Consider the following 16,465-nt stretch of genomic DNA (forward strand, 5'->3'; position numbering starts at 1 on the left):
CTTATAAACAATACAGTGACTGCAGGTACCCCCACCCTTATAAACAATACAGTGACTGCAGGTATCCAACCCTTATAAACAATACAGTGGCATAACGACCCAAACCAACGACCAGTTTCAAATGTAAATATGGGTGTGACCATTAATTAGAGTTTCAATGGCCATGTGTATGATTCACGGAGGATGTCTTGATGCATGCTCAATAATCCAGGTAAGAAAAATCAAAGAAGGTTGACACAACACCATCTAACAAAGTGTGCGAAGAGGCATGCTCGCAAAGCTACCCCCCCGCCCAAGCACCACTTTTACATGCCCAGTCTGCAACCGCAACTGTGCATCCAGGATCGGACTATTCAGCCACCAAAGAACTCACAAATAGGAGAAGATGGTCATTATCAGATACGATGGACAACCAGCAAGCAAGCAAAGTAAGAGGGCGACAGATGTACTCTTAGCCCCCCCCCCCCGTCGGTTCAGGGATGGTCATTCCCTCTTCACATAGATGGCCCCTTTGACTCCCCATGTAAACCAGCGTTCCTCCCTATCAAGGATGTGCACATCGTCACCCTTGGAAGAGTGGCCACTGGCCTGTAGATGGTGTAGACTGTGGAGCCCTGGTCTGTAGATGGTGTAGACTGTGGAGTCCTGGCCTGACGTGTTAGCCCTCATGAGTTGTGCCATCCTCTTGGCCAACGTCTGCTTAGTACAAGTCATGGCAATCCTCCTGGCACTTCACAGCATGCACTTCAATGCTGTTTCTGTCAGGGCACCCGATCCTTGGGGTGGACCAACTTCTGGTGCAGCGTTTTTTGGGGTTTGAAAGCAACTGAGATGTGGTTTTGGAAAATATGCGTCTCAACTGTTCCGACACTCCTGCCACATACAGAATCACCACTGGTTTACACTTACGCAGCTGTTGTCCTTCTCCTCTCTTCGATTGGCTGGTGCACTGTTTGGGCGTCTCCCTGGCTTTGACAGACGCCCAGTTATGATAACCACACTTAATCAAGGTCTGTTTAATGTGGGATTTCTCCCGTGTCGGAAGGGACGTTGTCAGCTCAGTGGTACGGCATGCTGATGACTCCTAGTTTGGGCTCCAATGGGTGATGAGCGTCAAACCTTAAGTACTGATCTGTGTGTGTGTGTGTGTGTGTGTGTGAGTGTGTTCAGCACACAGGGTGTGTGTGACGCATCAGTGCAGTAGTACTGGGGTAGTAGTGCATGCTGCATGCTGCTTCTGCTTGCTACTTTCTGCTTTCAGCTCCTGCCGCTGGCTAGCCCTCTTGTAGGCAGTGAAAAGAGGAGCCGACTGCGTGAGTCTCCTCCTGCCGGTACATAGCCTCTCTGTCACCAAGACTCCTGCAGTGCCTCCTCGTGCCCACACACAGTAACTAGGTACTTTGCGGTCCCAGGCCAAACTGTAGGGGATCTCGGAGCAGCAGTGGGCCCCGGAGAGAAGGCGCACAGGCCCACTGATGTGTGGACATGCCCTGGCGTCTCTCAAACACTGCCCCAGCTATGGGCTAATAGCAACCAAGTCCTCAATGGCGGAGTGGGCAGAAGATGGTGGCTGCGAGGAACACCACAACAGCTGCAAAGGCAGAAGAAGGCTGCAGCAAAGAAGGGCCCCCAGTTGTCTTGGTCTCCATGCCACTGGATCCTGGCCTTTCTATGCCAAGGACTGTGTGGAGGCTGCCTGTGCACCAGCCTCCCCACATTAAAGGATTCCACGCACAGGCATCCTCCCGAAAGGGAATCAGACCGTTTAACATCCCGGACAAAGTCCTGTGGCGGTCAGGAAGTGGTGACGGGGGCAGGACCGTGAAGTCTGGCAGCTCCTAGCCACAACCTCACACACAGATGATGGGTGTCTGATTCAGTTGTTAAGCTCTTGGGCTGAGGCAGAAAGAGCTTTTTGGCAGCTGCACCCACAATTGAGCAGCCCTATTTAGGATCCACTCTGCTCACCCCAGTAGGGGAAGGGGCTGGAAAAGGTGCCCTAAACATAGCCTGCCTCGAAAACTCCTGTCTGTGCTACCGCACCCAGAGGGATCACCACTAAGCGGTCAGAAACATAAACAGAAGCAAACTTACATTGGAACCTGGAACGTGTGGACCCTCATGGACAATAAACACTGTGATCGACCCGAAAGGCGAATTGCCATCATCGCCAGGGAGCTAAGGAGACTGCAGCATTCTCCGAAACCCAACTCGCTGATGAAGGGCAGCTGAAGGAGGAAAAAGGTGGATACACTTTCTTTTGGAAAGGAAAACCTGCTGATGAGCCAAGGATCCACGGCGTGGATTTTGCTATTAAGAACAGCCTCATCGACCACCTCTCCGAACTCCCTGTGGGCATCAATGAACGCCTTATGTCTATACGCCTGATGCTTGCAGGTGGCCAAAAGCCCACTGTTATTAGTGCCTACGCTCCAACACTTGATGCACAGGATGACGTGAAAGAGGCCTCTATGCTGACCTGGACAACATCTTAACCAAAGTGCCCGAGGAGGACAAGCTAATCCTGCTTGGAGATTTCAATGCCAGGGTGGGATGAAACCACAATCTATGGAGAGGCACAATAGGGAAGGAAGGAGTTGGCAACACGAACTCCAATGGCATATTACTGCTATCAAAGTGCTCAGAACACAGCCTGGTCATCACCAAAACACTTTTCCGCTAAAAGAATAAACAAAACATCCTGGATGCATCCTTGCTCTAAGCTCTGGTACCTCATCGATTACATAGTCGTCCGCGCCAAAGACCGCCATGATGTGCTCAACACCAGAGCAATGACCAGTGTGGATGACTGCTGGACAGACCACCGCCTCATCTGCTCCATCATTTCCATCAGTCTCACATGGAAAAGAAGGGTGCAAAAAAGACAGTGCCGGCCAAAGCTCAACATCGAACGGCTGGGTGACACCACCTCTCAAGAACAGCTCCGGGCTACTCTCAGCACTGCTCTGCCCAAGCAATACCCAGAAGATATTGATACACACTGTGACCTGCTTAAGTCTATCACCATGGACTCCTGCAAAAGCACCCTTGGCTACAAAACCCGGAAACATCAAGACTGGTACGATGAGAATGACAATGAAATCCGACAGCTCATTGACATCAAGTGGCAAACCTTCATTGCCTGGCAAAATGACATCAACTGCAAGGCTAAAAGAACAGCCCATGCCATAGCAAAGGCAACTGTTCAATCTCGGGTTAGGCAACTGAAGAACCAGTGGTGGGCAAGGAAGGCTCTGGAGATCCAGCAGCTTCCTGACTGTGGGGATACCTGAGGTTTCTTCGATGCCACAAGAGCAGTATATGGCCCCAGCCACCGTTGCCTAGCCTCCATTCGCTCCAAAGATGGGCTAATGCTGAAAGATAGTAAGTCAATAACCAACAGATGGAAAGAACATTATGAGGAGCTACTGAACAGGGACAAAACTCCTGAGATGGAGGCCCTTGACCAACTCCCTAAATGACACATCAACGAGAATATGGGAGCACCATCCAGTCGGAACGAGGTGCAGGATGCCATAAGGAAGATGAAGACCAACAAGGCTGCTGGACCTGACTGCATTCCCAGCAGAAATCCCGAAGGATGGTGGGCCAGTTCTCCTTAGTCACATCCACGCCCTGCTCCTCAAAATATGGGAAAAGGAGGAAATCCCTGCACAACTTAAGGATGCCCTCATTGTCTCCATCTTTAAGAAGGGACACAAAGCAGACTGCGGAAATTACCGTGGCATTTCCCTCCTTTCCACTACTGGGAAAACTCTTGCCCAGGTTTTGGCTAATAGACTCCTCCCCGTCAGAAAACATTCTCCCCGAGTCTCAGAGTGGATTTTGCCCAAATAGAGGTACCATGGACATGATTTTCATTGCTCGCCAACTACAATTAAAATTCTGGGAACAAAATCAACCACTATACATGGCCTTCACAGACCTCGCCAAAGCCTTTGACTCTGTGAACCGTCAGGCTCTGTGGCTGGTTCTGGCAAAAATTGGCTGCCTGGACAAATACATCCAGCTACTGAGACTATTGCATGACAATATGTCAGCAACAGTGCTCAGTGGCAGTGGAGATGAAACAAACCCTTCAGGGTTCACACTGGAGTCAAGCAGGGCTGTGTCATTGCTCCTACCCTGTTCTCCATTTTCATTTCTGCTATCCTCCATCTTATGGGTAAACACCTGCCACAAGGAGTCAGAATCATGTATAGAACCGACGGACAACTCCTGAACATCAACAGATTCAGGGCTAAAAGCAGAACCACCACCATATCCATCATGGAGCTGCAGTATGCTGACGACAATGCCCTCGTGGCCCATTCAGAAGACGATCTACAGTGCATTCTGGATGCTTTTGCCAAGACATACAAGCAGCTTGGTCTGGCCCTTAACATAAAAAAGACCCAGATCCTTTACCAGCCACCACCCAACACAAATAACCCTGCTCCACCCCCAACTATCTGTTGACAAAACTAGACTGGAAAATGTGGAACACTTTACATATCTCGGAAGCCTCCAATCCTCCAAAGCTAATATTGATGAGGAAATACACCACCGCCTCAGTTGTGCCAGTGGAGTTTTCTCAAGACTGAGGAAAAGGGTCTTTGAAAACCGTGACCTCCAGGCCAGGACGAAAATTCTGGTCTACAAAGCGGTAGTGTTGCCCACCCTACTGTATGGATCAGAATCCTGGACCACATACAGCAGGCACCTGAAGGCACTAGAGGCACATCATCAGAGGTGCCTCTGAAAAATTCTCCAGATCACCTGGTAAGATAGACGCACCAACACCAGCATCCTGGAGGAGGCTAATATTCCCGCCATCACTGTCACCATCGCCCAAGCTCAGATGGACTGGCCATGTCATCCGTTTGCCTGACTCTTGCATTCCAAAACAAGTCCTATACTCCCAGCTTCTCACAGGACAACGGGCCCCGGGAGGTCAAAAGAAAAAGGTATAAGGACAACATCCAAACGAACATCAAAAAATGCCACATAGACCCTAAGACCTGGGAGGACACAGCAACCAACACGGCGACCTGGAGAAAACTTGTCCCGGAAGGAGCTGCACTATATAATAATGATCTCCGCCATGCTGCAGAAGACAAGTGCAGACTCAGAAAGGAGGGGGTTTCCACCAAAAAAGCCCAAACCAATCCCACGACGACCACCGCCCACCCCTGCCCACACTGCACCAAAATATGCGGCTCCAGGATTGGCCTCTTCACCCACCTGAAGACCCACAAGGACCAAGAAGGAGGACAGTCATACTCAACCCCAAGTGACCGCCGATGATGATGATGATGACTGATCAGTATGTGTAGGTTTACGGTAAACACCATCAATCAAATGTCCCCTATCACCAATTTCAATTTCACAGTATAAATGTTGTATCCAGATGAACTGATTCAACCTTCTGTGATTTTCTTACCTGGATTATTGAGCATGCATAAAGACATTTTGACTCATTTCGGCGAGGACTGCCTAAAACTTGTACGCGAGTATGAGCAAATGGCGCATAGGTGGCAGACTACAGGAACCACCTGAGATTCAGCCTCAGATGCAGACAGAGTGGGATTACATGTATGAGCCTACATATGAACTCTTTGGTCAAGGGCCACCGAGCTAACAAGATCCTCCAGAAGGCACAGAGCCAGCTGTTGAAGGAACAGGTGAGACAAACTAATTTTACTATCGATGCTTTGAAAGCAAAAGAGGAGCAGATCCAACAGAGACTCACGTCGCATCTAGATGAGACCACTTTCCAATGTGTGACTGAGTTCACAGAGATGACTCGTCTAGCTCAACACAAAAGTCAAAACCAGGCAGCCTAGCAAAATGGCACTGGCTGTGGATATTACTGCCATAGCTAGCTAGCTAAAATACTATGTTACTTGGCTGTCTGAGGATATGATGAGTTTGTCATGATTAACTAAAAAACTTGATGATGGGCGCCCGGGTAGCATAGCGGTCTATTCCATTGCCTACCAACACAGGGAGCTTCAGTTCAAATCTCCGTGTTACCTCCGGCCTGGTCGGGTGTCTGTACAGACACAACTGGCTGTGTCTGCGGGTGGGAAGCCAGTGTGAGTACTTGATCTACTCGTCCTACTGGATGTGCTCAGGGTCTTGCGGCTACAGATGACATCACTACTTCACGCATTATGATTGAGTAGGGGTTTGGGTAGGGGCTAGTTTAGTTTAGGAACAGTGGGAAACAGTAGATTGATGATAGACGCAGCTCAGGCCTTCGGCCCCTGCGTGCGTTCGCTTGTCCTGTGCCTGCAGCCCTGCTCCTTAGACGCAGCTCGGGTCTTTGGAAAAAACACACAGCTAAATAACTATAAAGCTAGCGTTAAACAACGCTAGCTAGTAACACAATCCGTGACATCATATGTAGTCGAAGGACCCCCGAGTCGATATTGTACCTGAGCAGAAATGGAACCCACACCGGATGTGGGTATGTGTTCTGGTCGCTGCACTAGCGCCTCTTCTGGTTGGTCGGGGCACCTGTTCGGGAGGAGGGGAAACTGGGGGGATGCATGTATTGGAGGAGACGTGGTAGTCTTCAGCCCTCCCCGCATCATCAGAGGGGGTGGAGCAGCGACCGGGACGGTTCAAAGGTGGGGTAATTGGTGAGGTACCATTGGGAAAAAAAGGGGGAAATTTAAAAAAAAAAACTTGATGATAATGAGTGACCATGGTTGCTGGTTTGTAGTTAATTAAGTTTACAGCAATTTGCTAAAATATAAATGTTGACAGAGGAGACACTCTTAAGCAGCCACTACACAAACGCATGGCACAACATAGGAGAGTGAACCTCTTGGGGCAGGACTCAGTGGTTTACACTCATTTACAACAAACAAACCACAGTTCTTTAGGACTGATACATACACTGCTCAAAAAAATAAAGGGAACACCTAAAAACACAATATAGACCTCGATGAATGAAATATTTCAGCTGAAAATCTTTATTTAATAGACAGAGGAATGTGTTTAGAGCAAAATAACCTAAGAATGATCAATGGAAATCAAAATCATTAGCCCATTAAGGTCTGGATTCAGAATCATACTCAAAATCAAAGTGGAAAATGAGAACATAGGCTGATCCAACTTCTGAGGAAATTCTTCAAGACGATTCAAAATGAGGCTCAGTAGTGTGTGTGGCCTCCACGTGCCTGTATGCACTCCCTACAACGTCTGGGCATGCTCCTGATGAGACGACGGATGGTCTCCTGAGGGATCTCCTCCCAGACCTGGATCAGGGCATCGGTCAACTCCTGGACAGTCTGTGGTGCGACATCGCGTTGGCGGATGGTACGAGACATGATGTCCCAGAGGTGCTCGATTGGATTCAGGTCTGGGGAACGTGCAGGCCAGTCCATAGCATCAATGCCCTTGACATACAGGAACTGCTGACACACTCTGGCCACATGAGGACGAGCATTGTCATGCATGAGCAGGAACCCAGGGCCCACTGCACCAGCATATGGTCTGACAATGGGTCTGAGGATCTCATCCCGGTACCTAATGGCAGTCATGGTACCTCTGGCTAGCACGTAGAGGTCTGTGCGGCCCTCCAAGGATATGCCTCCCCAGACCATCACTGACCCACCGCCAAACCGGTCATGCTGGAGGATGTTGCAGGCAGCAGAACGTTCTCCACAGCGTCTCCAGACTCTCTCACGTCTGTCACATGTGTTCAGTGTGAACCTGCTCTCATCTGTGAAGAGCACAGGGCGCCAATGGCAAATCTGCCAACCAAGATGTTCTCTGGCAAAGGTCAATCGGGCTGCACGGTGTTGGGCTGTGAGCACAGGCCCCAATTGTGGACGTCGGGCCCTCATACCATCCTCATGCATTCTGTTTCTCACTGTTTGAGCAGAAACCTGCACATTAGTGGCCTGTTGAAGGTCGTTTTGTAGGGCTCCGGCAGTGCTCCTCCTGTTCCTCCTTGCACAAAGGACCAGATAGCGGTCCTGCTGCGGGGTTGTTGTCCTCCTGCGGCCCCCTCCACGTCTCCTGGTGTACTGGCCTGTCTCCTGGTACCTCCTCCATGCTCTGGACACTGTGCTGGGAGACACATCAAATCTTCCTGCCACAGCACGCATTGATGTGCCATCCTGGATGAGCTGCACTACCTGAGCAACTTCTGTAGGTTGCAGATACCGCCTCATGCCACCTCTAGTGGTGAGGGCACTAGCAAAATGAAAAACTAACCAAAGATCGGCCAGAAAAGATGAGGACAGGCAAATGGTCTGTGGCCACCACCTGCAAATCCATTCCTTTTATAGGGGCTGTCTTGCAAATTGTCTAATTTCCACCTGGTGGAAATTAGACAATTTACCAACAGGTGAAATTGATTCACAAATCAGTGTTGCTTCCTAACTGGACAGGTTGATATCTCAAAAGTGTGATTGACTTGGAGCTACATTGCATTGCTTATGTGTTCCCTTTATTTTTTTGAGCAGTGTATAATTTCTAGACAGGGAGACCGGACAGTTGGAAAGAGAAGTCAGAGACACAACCCTCTCTAAACGGGGGATTACGGCATCATTTGTCTGCTGCTTATAATGCTGCCGTAACATCGTTGCCTCAGCAGTTCCCACAACATACTACTCTGGTCTAATCCTAGGAAAGCATAGTGGAAGGGGAGAAGGAACTCTCACAACCTCAGTCACCTTGTTCCTTGTTCAGGGGAAGTAGAGATGGCCCAGGTGAGTGATGTCACATTTAGTGTGCCATAAGAACACAACACCCGTTGTGTTGTGTTGGACAGACAACACAATCACCGTATCCTCAAGACATTTCAAATGGAGAAAATAATACAAAATCTTAGAAATTGCAGTTTTAAAAAATAATATGGAAATAGGAGGACCATTGTTTTAACTTGTGGAATAACCTGCCTGCTGCCATCAGACAGTCAGAGTCTGTTGAGTCCTTTAAATCCAAACTTATATCTAATTTTTACCTTAGCTTACAATTAGTTGTCTTTTAAGTTACGTGCTTCACAACCTGTACTGCATGGCAGGTCGGTTTCTGTCTCAATGAATTTACCAACCACTGTTCTGCCGACCAGATTATAGAGTATAGATTATAGTGTATCCATTATAGTATATATATTATAGAGTGTAGATTACAGTGTAGTTTATAATGTATAGATTATAGAGTATAAATTATAATGTATAGATTATAGAGCATAAATTATTGACTATTGGAAACTGTTCTCTTCTCTCACATGTCTTTTCACTCTCTGAATGATGTCTTCTGTTTTCTCTTCTTCTGTGTGTGTGAATGGTGTGATGTGGGTCGCCCTTGTATGCAGGTGTCGTCTGTTCTCCTTCCAGGTCTCCATGGTCACCACCTGGACAATGCTTGGCATCCCCCTCATTATATTTTATTTTTATATCTTATAAATCCATATAATTTTGTTGTCCAGTTTTAATGTCATCTCCTTCTCTCAATAAGATGTGTGACTAATGTGTGTTTTTTTTGTTTTTTGTTTTGGTCTACATGGTGATGTTGGTCACGTGGCTCGGGTCCTGGGATGTTCTGGTGGCGTCTGGACACTGCTTGGCATCCTCCTCATCATATTCTTCATATATTTTATAATTCCATTATAATTGTGTTATCGTCTTTCAGTGTTGTATTGTGTAAATCGTGTAAACACAACATCATGTCACGTTATGCGACTTGGGAGAGAGGTCCTCCTCTGGTGCTCTCCCTGAGGGTTCTCCCTGTTGTTTCTCCCTGTTAAAGGTTTCAGGGAGTTGTTCCCTATCTGATGTGAAGGTTTAAGGACAGGACGTTGTGTTGCTGTAAAGCCCCCTAAGGCACATGTGTAACTTGTGATATTGACCTGGCGGCCTGTCCAGGGTGTGTCCCCACCCGCTGCCCAATGATTGCTGGGATAGCAATCCCCGCAACCCTGAGAGTAAGATAAGCGGTGTGGATAATGGATGGATGGATGATATTGGGCTGTATAAATAAAATTGACTTGCATCGACTTGACTGAAGCTTTACTTGTTAGTTAAAATAAAGTTTCTATTTATACTGTTAGTCTAGAATAAATATATAGTTGTGTCTTTTATTTTGGTTTCACATTTTGGCAGACTGACCCTCATTCCTGCTACTGCTTTTTAAAAGAGTAGTCTCGCTCATTGCAAGCCAATGTAAAGTAACAGTGAGGGTCCTCTAGTGGTTAACCCTCAAGATGCACCAATCAAACCCTCTAGCTCTAAAAGAGAAGAACTTGGTGTGAATCAGAAAGATGAGGCTGTGTGCATTCAGAAGTGTTTACTCAAGACTGTTGAGGTGAAAGAGGTGTGTGTGTGTGCGTGCGCACGCACACACACACACACACGTATATATATATATCCACATATGTATACATATATGTATAGATATGACTGGTCTATTGAGTGAAATGGGGAAATAGGGCAGGAGTAGTCTTACTGAGTTTGAGCTTCAATACATTAAAGTTGACTTGTTCACCTTGTTCACAAGCCCACAAGTCAAAGTGTTTCGATTCGTAGCATGTGTTTGATGATGGAACTGAAGATAGTAGTGCATGCAGTGTATTGTGAGTTACAGGTATGCAGTATGTTGTATTTGGTACAGGCAGCATCTGTAATTTGTATATTGAATTTAGTCGAGGTAGTATTTGTAGTTTTTGTGTTCTGTGTTGTATTTGGTAGAGACAGTATTTGTAGTTTGTGTATTGTCAGTGGTTTATGTTAATGGATCCTACGCCATGCTGATGACCATGAAGTCCAGCCAGTTCCAGGGATCTCTCAGGAAAGTGAAACTTCCAACACAAAAGCCACGGGAAAGAACCTTAACCGTGGCTTCAAATGTGTAGATGGCTGTAAACACATATCTAGAAAGAAGACAGACAACATATTAAAACATTAACAATAAATAGCATTACATCTCTTAAAGAATGTTATGAATCAGAGTTTCTTGCCTTTAAACATGCTGAGAGCAGAATGAGCGATATCCTTCAAATGCCTTTTTCAAGTTAAAGTCTAAGTTCTAGTACTGGACGCTGAGCTAGATGCTATCCTGGAGAACCCTTCCCATCCCCTCTATGATGAGCTAGCAAAGATGAGGAGCACGTTCAGCCACACACTCATCCTTCCTCGGCACCTTCGCCAGTCCTTTGTTCCAGTAGCCATCAGGTTCCACAACCAAGCCTTGACCCCATGCGAGAACTTTAAGACCTGCACCGACTGTTTCTTACTTTTGACTTTTATGGACCCCGGTGCACTTGCATGTGGACTCATTCATTCATTCATTCATTCTTTCATTCTTTTATTCATTTATTCTTTCATTGATTGATTGATCCATTTATCAATCAATCAATACATGTGGGTTGCTGAAGCGTCATGTGATGTAGGCTGAAAGGTTCAGGCTACCGATTCCTGCATGCATGACAAACCCCGGATAGGCCCCTCCTCGTGGTATTGACCGGACTTCACTTGTGGAGTTGGCATAACCTGGGCAGCACTCAGCTGGCTAAAGCCTAACGGGACCACGGACTGGCAGTTATAAAAATCCCACACATCCCTGGCTCGCAAGTGCCTAACAAGTGGGCAGTCCAGACTCCCAATCCGATCATCACTTGGGTGCAACCTGTGGCGGATCCCATCGTCTTCACTCTTGTGTTACCACGGAACTAGATCCTCCCAGCCCAAGCAGTGTGGACCAGCGTCGCAACCTGATCACCACTTTAATCAAGGCTTTAGCGAATGGCTCCAAGAGTTTTTTTTTCTATATCTTGGAATGGATCCTCGGACACGAGAGACGTCAACGACGATTCATTTATTCATTCTTTCTTTCATTTGTTCATTCTTTAATATTTGTATATGCACATGTATGTTTATTGATAGAGATTGATATATTGTGTCTATTTATTGATAGACTCTACATATGTTCACTCATCTCAGTCATACATCTTGTGCAGATATCTAGGGCCTGCAGCTCACTGTTTCATTTTCTCTTTATTTTTATTCTTATTCTTTCATTGTCTTATTTGCTTCTGGACTCTTACTCATCACACCTGTACCTCTCCTGTGTTTCATTCTCATTGCTGTTGCTGCTTTGACGCCTGAATTTCCCTCTGGGGATTAATAAAGTCTTGTCTTGTCTCGTTTTGTCTTGGTCTTGTCCTGTCCTGGTCCTGTCCTTTTGCCCCTTCTGTCAACTGGACTTGCCAGTAGCCCTTTGACAAGTCAAATTTCAACACATACTGTGCACTGCCAATCTTATCAATACAGTCCTCCAGTCTGGGTATAGGATATGCATCTGTTTTAGTTACATTATTTATCTTGCAGTAATCAATGCAAGGACGCACAGTTAAATAGGGCTTGGGAACAGGGACTAAGGGAGAACTCCATTCACTTCAGCCTTGCTCGATCACACCAATTTCTTCCATGTAGAGCAACTCTGGTTTCACCTGAGCCCATTTTTGTGGGTTAATCTGGTATGGATGTTGTTTAATGGGGCTTACCTCACCAGTGTTTACATCATGGGTTAGTAAATTTGTTAAGCCGGGGGTATGTCTAAACAGAGGACTGTACTGATCCACTAGATGTAATACATCCTCTTTCTGCTCTGTGGTGAGATGACTCAGTGGCTCTCTGAGATTGGCCAGGGCATTAGAATTCTTAAGCCCAGCTGTAACTGGTTCAACTGACCCAACCAACCCCATCATCCTCACTCTCCTCCTCTTCCACAGTAACCTGAGATGTGATACACACAGCAGAAGGAGTGTCACGAGTATAATAAGGTTTCAAGAGATTGATGCGACATAGTCTCAACAACATAATTGCAATCACCCACCTTCCTGATAACCGTATATGGACCATAGAATTTGACCCCCAGCTTACCTCCACTCATGAGCAACAACACTAGAACCTGGTCTCCTGCTTTGAAGGTACGCTTCACTGCCTTTTTGTCATAGTGAGCCTTCATCTTTCCATTAGCTGCTTCCAAGTTACTCCTGGCCAAGTCACAAGCTGCATGCAGCCGGTCCTTGAAGGACTCTACATACTGCCAAACCCCACCAGGAGCAACTTTCTGCAAAGCTGACTGCAACAGCTGTTCTTTCACCATCTTCAGTGGCCCTCTCACTTGATGTCCATAAACCAGCTTAAAAGGGCTAAAACCTGTAGCCTCATTCACCGATTCTATGACAGCAAACAATAAAAATGGCATAGCTACATCCCAGTCATTTGAGTAACCAACACAATATGTCTCAATCATAGACTTTAAAGTGTGATGGTACCTCTCGATTACACCATGGGCCTGAGGATGATAGGCAGATGACATAATTTGTTTAACTCCCAGCTCGTGTATCACCTCCTGGAATACACCAGAAGTGAAGTTGGACCCACGATCATGTTGGACTTCTAGTGCTAAACCTACCCAAGAAAAGAAATGGAGCAGAGCCTCCACTATGACCTTGGTCTTAACTGGTTTCAATGGCACCACCTCCGGAAATCTGGTGGCCACATCCATAATAGTCAGGAGATACTCATTCCTTTTCATAGTTTTTGGCAAAGGGCCACACAATCAATAAGTACTCTTGAGAAAGGTTCCTCCATGACAGGTAGAGGGCAGAGAGGAGCAACTGGAATTGTCTGGTTGGGCTTGCCCACAACCTGACAAACATGACAGCTACAACCATACGAAATCACGTCTTTATGCATTTTGGGCCAGTAGAAATGTCTACTGATTTTCTTTTGAGTTTTATGAATGCCTAAATGACCTGCTAAGGGTACTTGATGGGCTAAACACAGAACTTCCTTCCTGAAACTCTAAGGCAACACAATTTGGGTCATAGCAGTCTACGGTTCATCCACAGGGCGATCATGAGGCTGCCACTTACTCAACAAGACTCCATATTGGCGAAAGAAACCTTTAGCCACAGACTTCACGTCCTCAGCGTTATCAGCCGTCTGTCTTAATGGAGCAACAGAAGGATCTTTTCCTTGCTCTGATATAAGGGCTTCAAGAGAAAACTGGGAGCAGGGGGACACCTCAGCTAGTCTAGTAAAAAAGGTGTCAGCCAAACCACCAGACAGTTCATCCTGCTCGCTGGAATTTCCCTTTTCAGCAGCCAGAGCCTGAGCACGTGTCACCACACATGCCGTAAATGCCTCAGGATGTTCTCTCTCAAAAGCCATGGTCTTGGGGATGTCACAAGGTGTCTCACTCAACCCCTTCAATCGGCAAGGAAGGAACAATATCCACCACTACCAGTCCATTTACAATGTCAGATGCCAGAAATACTTTGTGCAGAGGGGCACTAACAAAACCACCTCCTACCCCCTTCACTGGGATCGAAGCTTTTAAATAGGTGGCGGGCGGTAGGTCTATGACACCCTGAACTTAAGGACTGTGTGGCACCGTGTCCCTCAAAATTGATATAAGGGCCATTTCGCTATCGGGTGCACCAGAAACTTCCCCTTTTGACAAAAAAAAACCTTCAAACCCCTTCACTATTGGGCAGGAAGGCAGGTACAAACTGTCCACTTCACAGGGACCGATCTGAGTCTGGGCGCTAATCAATCCCACAATTTTCCCATCTCCATTTTTCCTCTTGAGACCGGGACAATTGGACTTTATATGGCCAGGTTTACTGTAATAATGGCAGATGACATCTTTTTGGAAAAAACAAGGATTCTCATATCTTTTCCCTGGCCCTGGACACTGAACAGAAGCGGGAGTAGATTTTGTCATGGCAGCCTCACCAGGCCTGTCAGTTGCAGCCTGCCTCTTATCCTGACTGCCAAACTTCCCTTTCCATGGCACTTCTCTGTGAGTTAACTCATAAGAATCTGCTAGCATAGCAGCTTTTCTTAACTCAGTAATGCCCATCTCATTTAGATGCATCTCCATATGCTGGGGTAAACTGGTTTAGTACTGCTCCACCAGCATAAGTTTCCACAACTCTTGAAAGGTGTGAGTGTTAGTGCTTGCTAACCACCTGTCAAACACAACCTCCTGTTGCCTAGCCAAATCAAGGAAAGTTTTACTTGATTTTCGCTGCAGAGACCTGAATTTCTGTCGATGGGCTTCTGGCACCACCTCATAGGTTAGCAGAGCCACCTTCCTCACAGTCATACATTTTTATTTCTGGGCACCTTTCAGAACACTATGGGCGTCTTTCAGAACACAGTAAAAAAAACAAGCAGCAATGTATCAGACTGTATAAAATCAAAACAAAGCAGGGTAGACAATAAAAAGTTAATACAATAGATAAGTATAAAATCATCATCTGCACAAAACTCAATGAAGTATGGATCAGACTGAATATGCCAGTTTGAAAAGATACGTTTTGAGATGGTATTTGAAGGTTGAAAGAGAGTCAGTGTTGCAAATTTATTGTGGGAGAGAGTTCCATAGGCAGGGGGCAGAACAACTGATGGTGTAGTGAGTTGGAGAGCAGAAGAGGACCGGAGAATGCGGGACGGCGTGTGGATATGAAGGAATTCGGAAAGATATGAAGGAGCTAAGTTATTAAGGGCCTTAAAAGGTGAGGAGCAGGATCTTGAAGTCAATACGGTATTTAACAGGGAGCCAATGGAGTTGCTGAAGAACAGGAGATCTATGGAACGAGTTCTGGTAATGATACGGGCAGCTGAATTCTGGACCAATTGAAGCTTATGAAGACACTTGAGGGGAAGACCAACGAGGATAGAATTACAGTAGTCAATACGGGATGTAACCAGGGTGTGAGTGAGTATGGCTGTGCTTTTAGGTGTAAGTGATGGCCAAAGATGATTAATATTGTGTAGGTGGAAGTATGCAGACCAAGTAACATTGTTGATGTGGGCTTCAAAAGATAATGTGCTGTCCAGGATGACACCCAGACTCTTAACCTGAGGCGATGGGGGAACTATAGAATTGTCAATAGTAAGAGAAAAACAATCAGTTTTGGCCAAAGCAGATTTAGTGCCAACTAGGAGGACCTCAGTTTTATCACTTTTAAGTTGGAGGAAGTGGTATGAACGCGTTTCTGTGTGTGTCAGAAAAAGCAGTGGTTCGGCCTGGATTCACCTCATCACGAAAGTGGGGAGGCGTCTCCTTCGAGACTGCCGGCCGGAGAGATGCAGTTGGCGAATGCGTGTAGTATGAGGGTGGGTGTTTGAACTAAAATAGGGTTCAATTGGCCACTAAATTGTGAGAAAAAAGGGAAAAATCAGAAATAAATTAGTTAAAAGAAAGGGAAGTGGGCGGAAGAGTGGAGATAGGTTTGATAGATAGATAAAGCTGGGTGTCATCCGCGTAGCAGTGAAATTGAATGCCAAATTTCCTGAAAATGTGGCCTTGAGGTAGTCAGTAAATAATAAATATGAGGGGTCCCAATACAGAGCCCTGGAGAACACCGGTAGTAACAGGAAAGGACAGAGACCTCAAATTTTCAAGGTGGACAAACTGAGTGCGG

At 46.4% G+C, this 16,465-nt stretch overlaps 1 protein-coding gene across 1 annotated transcript in view; it reads right to left on the reverse strand.

The window, feature by feature from the left end:
* Nucleotides 1-16,465, reverse strand: part of LOC130119126 (sodium channel protein type 4 subunit alpha B-like) — a 256,811-nt gene that overhangs the window by 186,676 nt on the left and 53,670 nt on the right. The window contains exon 5 of the mRNA XM_056287542.1: nucleotides 10,763-10,891. Coding sequence (XP_056143517.1) covers nucleotides 10,763-10,891 — 129 coding nt within the window. The remainder of the gene's footprint in view (nucleotides 1-10,762; nucleotides 10,892-16,465) is intronic.

The sequence above is a fragment of the Lampris incognitus genome, chromosome 10 (genome assembly GCF_029633865.1).
Source record: "Lampris incognitus isolate fLamInc1 chromosome 10, fLamInc1.hap2, whole genome shotgun sequence".
NCBI classification, from domain to species: Eukaryota; Metazoa; Chordata; class Actinopteri; order Lampriformes; family Lampridae; genus Lampris; species Lampris incognitus.